The sequence below is a fragment of the Hyperolius riggenbachi genome, chromosome 1 (assembly GCF_040937935.1).
Source record: "Hyperolius riggenbachi isolate aHypRig1 chromosome 1, aHypRig1.pri, whole genome shotgun sequence".
Lineage (NCBI taxonomy): Eukaryota > Metazoa > Chordata > Amphibia > Anura > Hyperoliidae > Hyperolius > Hyperolius riggenbachi.
The window spans coordinates 307,431,448-307,440,082 of NC_090646.1; the positions used below are offsets into that span (position 1 = coordinate 307,431,448).

At 40.8% G+C, this 8,635-nt stretch overlaps 1 protein-coding gene across 1 annotated transcript; it reads left to right on the forward strand.

Annotated features, from left to right (window-relative positions):
- Nucleotides 1–373: 373 nt before the first annotated feature.
- LOC137510699 (piggyBac transposable element-derived protein 4-like) lies at nucleotides 374–2,143 on the forward strand. The gene has a single exon (XM_068233929.1). The coding sequence runs from the start codon at nucleotides 374–376 to the stop codon at nucleotides 2,141–2,143; it is 1,770 nt and encodes a 589-aa protein (XP_068090030.1).
- Nucleotides 2,144–8,635: the final 6,492 nt, after the last annotated feature.

Sequence of the window (8,635 nt, forward strand, 5' to 3'; positions counted from 1 at the left end):
AAAGTTTACAAATAGAGACACAGTGTAGATAAAAGTAAAAAAAAAATCAGATCACTCTGCTCCTGTGATCTGAGGTATTTGTTACTTTTATCACATTGCTGAGGGGAAATCTATTTTGACAGCTTTTCAGTACCAGCTTTTCAGTAGCTGATTAAGCTGATTAACCCTTCCCTTGCCACACCACTTAACCTCTCCTTTCCTCCCTTTTTTGTTAGGCATTTCAGGCCCATACATTCCTTTTTTCATACACTACTATATAGTGTATACTATACTATATCCTATACCTTTTTTACCCTACTCCTTACTAGCTAACTTCCCTTTTTATATAAAAAAAATATACCTACCTACCTGCCTGCCTAACTTAGTCATTAAGATGGCAAAGAGGCTATATACGGCAGAAGAGGCCTGCGCCATTCTGCAGTATTGCGACAGCAGTGAAGAAGACCTATCTGATTCAGATGAAGAGTGGTGTCCCCAAGAAGATTCGGATTCGCTGTCAGAAAGCGACACAGATTCTGACTCCGCTGGGCCACCACCAGCTCAGCCAGCTAGGACAGAAGTGCAGGCGAGGGGCACTGATCCTGATCCAATGAACAGTGACACCGATTCTGCTGCTGAAGGGGGATCACCTCACCCAGATGAGATGACAGCACCCAGCGCAGCTACTACCAGCAATGCCAGTCAGAGAGGTCAGAGGGCTGCCAGGCCAAGTCAGAGGCAAGAGCTACCTTATGAGCTTCGCCACCCACAGTGGGCACCCTCTAATTTGGAGGCCCCTAGCATCCATCCCTTCACAGCCAGTAGTGGTATACAAGTGGCCACTGAGAACATGCAGCCACTAGATTTTTTGAGTCTGTTCATAACAGACACATTTCTGCAGTTTGTCTGTGAACAGACAAATCTTTATGCCCAGCAAAAAATAGCGGCTAATCCCACCTCATCATTTGTGGGAAAGTGGAACCCCACAAATGTTCCTGAACTGAAATTTTTTTTAGGTTTGACCCTCAATATGGGCATTACAAAAAAACCAGAGCAAAACAGGTACTGGAGCAAGGATTCAATTCACTACATGCCCATTTATTCTGCAGCAATGCCCAGACACCGTTACGAATTGATTATGAGTTGCTTGCATTTTAATGACAATGCCAATAATCTTTCCCATGATGACCCTGACCGTGACCGCCTTTTCAAAATACGGCCCCTCATTGACCACCTGAATCAAAAATTTGGAGAGCTTTACATCCCAAATCAAAAAATTGCAATTGACGAGTCCCTTGTACCTTTTCACGGAAGACTGGGAATAAAGCAGTATATCCCCTCCAAACGATCCAGATACGGGGTCAAATTATATAAATTATGCGAAAGCGGGACGGGCTTTACCTATACTTTCAGGGTATACGAAGGAAAGGACAGTGTGATTGAACCTCCTGGATGCCCTCCTTACATGGGTGCTGGTGAGCGAATTGTCCTGGATCTCATTAACCCATTACTCCACCAAGGGTATCAGCTGTATGTGGACAACTTTTATTCTAGTGTCCCACTGTTCAAATTTTTGCATACAGCTCAGACTGGGGCCTGCGGAACTGTTAGAGCTAACAGAAAGGGTCTGCCACCACAGGTCTTGAATAAAAAACTGAAAAGAGGGGAGTGTTACAGCAACCGAAACGATGAACTGCTTGCCCTAAAATACAGGGATAAAAGGGATGTTTTGCTTCTGACCAACATACATTCTGAGGCGACTACATCAGTGACGTCCCGAAGACAAGAAGTGACAAAACCTGTGGCCATTGCTGAGTACAATAAGCACATGGGGGGTGTGGACTTGGCAGATCAGATGCTTGCTCCTTACCGCATCGATAGAAAACGCAGGGCTTGGTACAAAAAAGTATCAATTTATCTAATGCAGGTGGCCCTTCACAACTCTTTTGTCATCTATAAGAGATCATCATCACGCAACAAGGCCAGGTTTTTAAAATTTCAGGAGCAAGTCATCAGAACACTCATTCACCGATCTGTACAACCTGAAAAGAACCCAGTGCAACTTGTTTCGGAGGATGTCACCAGACTCCATGAAAGGCATTTTCCTGCAGTACTGCAGGAAAATGCCTACTTCATCGAGGCTATATCCCCAAAAGAGATGTAAGGTTTGCCGCAAAAATGCAATTCGATCGGAAACCCGATATTACTGTGCAAAATGCCCTTCAAAACCAGCACTATGCGTTATCGGGTGTTTCGAGAGCTACCACACAGACCTGCAGTATTAGAGGTTTTTTTTTTTTTTTTTTTCTTAATTAAGCTGGTTCACACTGCAAGAGCTTTTTTTTAACACTAGTGACTTGAAAAGCACTTGCTAATGCATTGCTATGGGTGATTTTTTTTAAATCACATTGCTCACGTGAGAACACACACACAGGATTACATTAGCTAGAGCTCTTAAAATCACAAGCAGTTTGAAAAAGCTCTTGCAGTGTGAACTAGCCTTAGGGCTGGTTTACACTGTAAGAGCTTTTTCTAAGCACTTGCGAATTTAAAAACTCTCACTTATGCAATGCTATGAGTTTGTTCTCACTTGAGCGATGTGATTTTTATAAAAATCCCCCATAGCAACGCATTAGCAAGAGCTTTTCAAACCACTAGCGTTAAACTCTTGCAGTGTGAACCAGCCTTTAGGGATTTTCTTTTTCACTTTTTCAGTTCACAATTTTTTACTTAAACTTTGGCCTATACTTGGACTTCCCGGATAGCAGACAACCACAATCTGGAATCTGACCACTGGCATGGCTATCAACCACCCTCTGACGTGGCTGCTAAAGACCCTCTGACCTCTGACATGGCTGCCAAACAAACTCTGACCTCCGATATATCTGTCGAACACCCTCTGACTTCTACCATGGATGCTGTACACCCTCCGACCTCTGGTATGGATTCTAAACACACTCTGGCTTCCACATTTCTACAGCTTCTACAATGGTGAGTTTTTATTTTTATAGTCTTTGCTGTGCTCCCATGTACACTATCTGTTCATAATATTGAATATGTGTTGACTCTCATACTACATGGAGGTAGAAAAATGTGTCAGTGATTGGTCAATAATAATTGAAAGTGTGTACCAGGATTAAAAAATAGAATTACACTTTGGTGAGAAAAATAGCCCTTGCAAAAGCTGTTGGTACTGGTTAACAGTCTGCTGTGTGCCTAAAACGTTATCTGATTTGGTATGTAGCGTATAATGTTAACCATGACAAGCGAGAGAATATAATTTAGAGTGTTTGAGGGCTGAGGCCTATGTCATGGGATATGTTTTTTTGTGCCAAAGTGAAAAAAACGGTAAAAAAATACCATTTTCAAAGTTGTGGTGCAATTTCAGCAAAACCTCATAAATCCAAATGTTACACAATAGGTATATCTGAGTAGGCCCGGGTCTCTAGTTTTCAGAATGGTGACATTTATGACCTGTATCGAATGTTCTGAGACTCCAGGGGCTTTGCTAAGAATCAATGACTGCATGACTTTTGCTGCAAAAATTGGCCTTGAAAAATCCATTGGCGCTGCTCATGGTTAACGGTGTATTGCGAGGCCAAAAAGCTATGGGATTATGTGTAGAGGGTGTCATTTTAACCGTGACAAGCGAGAGAATATAATTTGGGGTGTTTGAGGGCTGAGGCCTATGTCATGGGATATGTTTTTTTGTGCCAAAGTGAAAAAAACGGTAAAAAAATACCATTTTCAAAGTTGTGGTGCAATTTCAGCAAAACCTCATAAATCCAAATGTTACACAATAGGTATATCTGAGTAGGCCCGGGTCTCTAGTTTTCAGAATGGTGACATTTATGACCTGTATCGAATGTTCTGAGACTCCAGGGGCTTTGCTAAGAATCAATGACTGCATGACTTTTGCTGCAAAAATTGGCCTTGAAAAATCCATTGGCGCTGCTCATGGTTAACGGTGTATTGCGAGGCCAAAAAGCTATGGGATTATGTGTAGAGGGTGTCATTTTAACCGTGACAAGCGAGAGAATATAATTTGGGGTGTTTGAGGGCTGAGGCCTATGTCATGGGATATGTTTTTTTGTGCCAAAGTGAAAAAAACGGTAAAAAAATACCATTTTCAAAGTTGTGGTGCAATTTCAGCAAAACCTCATAAATCCAAATGTTACACAATAGGTATATCTGAGTAGGCCCGGGTCTCTAGTTTTCAGAATGGTGACATTTATGACCTGTATCGAATGTTCTGAGACTCCAGGGGCTTTGCTAAGAATCAATGACTGCATGACTTTTGCTGCAAAAATTGGCCTTGAAAAATCCATTGGCGCTGCTCATGGTTAACGGTGTATTGCGAGGCCAAAAAGCTATGGGATTATGTGTAGAGGGTGTCATTTTAACCGTGACAAGCGAGAGAATATAATTTGGGGTGTTTGAGGGCTGAGGCCTATGTCATGGGATATGTTTTTTTGTGCCAAAGTGAAAAAAACGGTAAAAAAATACCATTTTCAAAGTTGTGGTGCAATTTCAGCAAAACCTCATAAATCCAAATGTTACACAATAGGTATATCTGAGTAGGCCCGGGTCTCTAGTTTTCAGAATGGTGACATTTATGACCTGTATCGAATGTTCTGAGACTCCAGGGGCTTTGCTAAGAATCAATGACTGCATGACTTTTGCTGCAAAAATTGGCCTTGAAAAATACATTGGCGCTGCTCATGGTTAACGGTGTATTGCGAGGCCAAAAAGCTATGGGATTATGTGTAGAGGGTGTCATTTTAACCGTGACAAGCGAGAGAATATAATTTGGGGTGTTTGAGGGCTGAGGCCTATGTCATGGGATATGTTTTTTTGTGCAAAAATGAAAAAAAACGGTAAAAAAATACCATTTTCAAAGTTGTGGTGCAATTTCAGCAAAACCTCATAAATCCAAATGTTACACAATAGGTATATCTGAGTAGGCCCGGGTCTCTAGTTTTCAGAATGGTGACATTTATGACCTGTATCGAATGTTCTGAGACTCCAGGGGCTTTGCTAAGAATCAATGACTGCATGACTTTTGCTGCAAAAATTGGCCTTGAAAAATCCATTGGCGCTGCTCATGGTTAACGGTGTATTGCAAGGCCAAAAAGCTATGGGATTATGTGTAGAGGGTGTCATTTTAACCGTGACAAGCGAGAGAATATAATTTGGAGTGTTTGAGGGCTGAGGCCTATGTCATGGAATATTTTTTTTTGTGCCAAAGTGAAAAAAACCGTAAAAAAATACCATTTTCAAAGTTGTGGTGCAATTTCAGCAAAACTGCATAAATCCAAATGTTACACAATAGGTATATCTGAGTAGGCCCGGGTCTCTAGTTTTCAGAATGGTGACATTTATGACCTGTATCGAATGTTTTGATACTCCAGAGGCATTGCTAAGAATGAATGACTGTATTACTTTTGCTGCAAAAAATGGACATGAAAAATCCATTGGCGCTGATCATGGTTAACGGTGTATTGTGAGGCCAAAAAGCTATGTGATTATGTATATAGGGTATCATTTTAACCGCGACAAGTGGGAGAATAGAATTTGGGATGTTTGAGAGCTAAGGCCTATGTCATGTGAATTTTGTTTAGCCCCAAACTGAATGAAAAGCAATAACATTTTTATTTTACTATACTGTGTACCAAAATAAAACATTTGTAAAAAAAAAAAAAGGGACAGAATTGAAAAAATAATGCAAAAATAGTTACCTTAGAGACTCTGCTTTATAAATAGGTATGCCATGAGGGTGTATTACTGTTACGTTTGCATATAAGGGCTTGTAACTACCAATAGAGTACAATGAGAAAACAAATAACACAGAATTGAAAAAATACACCTTTATTTCAAAATAATATATTGTCGCCATACATTGTACTAGGAACATCATTTAAATGTTGGAATAACCAGGACAAAATAGCAAATAAAATGTGTGGGTTTTATCTATGGTAGCATTGTTTATTCTAAAACTATAGTGCTTTAAAATAGAGAATTTGTGTATTTTTCATTTTTTTTTTCTTTTTTCACTTTAAAATTCATAGAGAACAACATAATTACTCAAATAAAGTATTACCCCTGAAAAGCCTACTTTGTGGCGAAAAAAACAAGATATAGATAATTTACTTGTGTGAAGTAGTGTTATAGTTATTGGCAAATGAATGGGAGGAGTGCAAAATGTGAAAAATGCTCTGGTTTTTAAGGGGAAAACCCCTCAGTTGTGAAGTGGTTAAACACAAACTGCGCCTGCCAGAATTAAATAGAATGAATTCCCACAGTATTATAATTGTTAAGATCAATAAAATGAGATAAAATAAACGTAGAAACTTATAAAGTCTTTCACCCGAGTATTCGCTATCACAGAGCCTTATATATCAGTCAATATTTATGTGACAGCGCTCCTCTTCAGATCTACAGGATAAAACACAAATAAAATCGCACATAGTGCATTACTGATAGGTGATATCAGTGTGCTCCACTCGTGATAGACAATAACCCCTCCACACCAGCAGCTCACCAGATTTCTTCAAGAAATAGTAGCTATGGGGAGCGGAGAATCGGGACGCCGGTACCGCGAGCAGAGGAAAGATACTGTTGGGCTGTGATGCCCTAGATGCCCTTTTTTCTTCATACTTACGTGAGTGCGCTGAAACTGCGCAGGCCTTTCTGATTAGCAAAAACTGTGTTACGCTATGTATGTTTTTATTTATCTTTTACAAGTGGAACTGTGTGTTAAAAGTGGATTGATCCAATTGTGAACAAAGGCAGTGTGGAGGCTGTGATTCTGAAGTTTGCCGCTCTAAGGCTAAGCACTAGACCCACCTGGATTGTGAGGTGGTGTCCATCTGGTGAGCTGCTGGTGTGGAGGGGTTATTGTCTATCACGAGTGGAGCACACTGATATCACCTATGCACGTTTGGTGCCGTGTGAACTTTGTTATTTGAGGCTGCAGTAATGAACGATGTGCGATTTTATTTGTGTTTTATCCTGTAAATCTGAAGAGGAGCGCTGTCACATAAATATTGACTGATTTAAATAACTATGACCAAACTCTAAGGCTGACAGACGTCAAGAACTTGATTGATGTGTAGTCTCTCTGCTTTACAGTTATACACTATTTAGTGAAATTCACACTGTCCATGACAGGCCTAAGCACTGTATACTGTATTTACAGATTTAAGGTGTCATTGATCTGCCACCTTTTTTGCATAATTGATGTATGGTTTTATAACTTGAGAATAAATGTGCAGTATTGAGCAGCATATACTGGTTTGGTTTGCTTTGTGCTTTGTCCTACTGACAAGTTTAAATACTTGGGGGCTTGGGTCACTGGCAAAATGATGCGTTTATGGAACATAATCTTTGTCCGGCATTAAGCCATGTAGAGGAAAAATTTAAAGCATGGAATTCGCTCCCAATGAATATGTATGGCAGGGTTACAGCAGTTAAATTGGTATTGGCCCCAAAACTGTTATACTTACAACATATGTCCTCTGCCTGGACATCTTTATCCTTTTTAAGAAAATAGATTCAATGGTGTCAAGCTTCATCTGGTCGGGTTCAACCTAAATTGGCTCTGACTACCTTGTGTCTGCCAGTGAACAGGGGTGGGCTAGCACTACCTGACTTCTTCACCTGGCAGCACAATTGGTACCTATTCAAGGGTGGTTGGGTGACAATAGAACCAACGTTAGTTTATGTGTGGAGGCGGACATGGCTACTTCCTTTGAGGTCCTGTGTGGCTCTGTATACAGATCTGGTATACCTATTGACAGTGGAGGTTTGACACTTATTAATCACACAATTAGGCTATACAATAAATCCCTTAAGCTTACTAAACACCCACGAGATCAATGTTCACCTAGTATTCCACTTTGGCTTAACAAAAACCTATATGAGTTGCGGCCTTTATCATCAGACAACTTTTGGCGCATACATAATGTTAAATATTTACATCAAATATTCAATGGGGGTAATTCTGGAACTAAGGAGAGAGTTTGGCATCCCACAAACATCTCTATTCAGATACTTCCAACTTAGGCACGCTATAAGTAAGCAAATGGGTCTTTCCAATGTCAGTATAGCTCCATCTAATTTATCAGCTGTAACAAAAAAATTGCAGGAAGAGATCGTTTCGGAACTCCTGTATCCAGGAGGGGCCGTGGCCCAACCCCCTGATTTATTTAGCTGGCTACATGAAAGACACTATGCTTATGTCTTTCCGAGTGCCCCAGGTCAATGCACCTAAAGAAAAGCTTGTCGTGTCTGCAAGAAGGGTGGAATAAGGAGTGACACCACTGTTTACTGTCCCACCTGTCCTGAACATCCTGCCCTATGCATATGTGTCTGTTTCTAGAAGTACCACTCACAGATACACTATTAGAGTAGGGAACTCGAGACATAGCAGTAGGCACACAAGGGTCTCTCAGGGCTTTTTCACACTGGCGTTATGCGTTGTGGTGAATTGCCTATCGAAAGCCACACTTTGTGGTCCCCACTAGTCCGGCAGTGGTTGACTTAATGCTAGTGCATACCTGCGTTACCGCACAGCTCCTGCGGCGATTTGCGTCAGCCCGGAAGTCATGTTAGTCTTTCATATACTTTAGATTTATTACACACAACTGAAGTAGTT

Bases quoted from the DNA above. Each gene is read 5' to 3' on its own strand.
- LOC137510699 (XM_068233929.1), top strand. From the start codon at position 374: ATGGCAAAGAGGCTATATACGGCAGAAGAGGCCTGCGCCATTCTGCAG.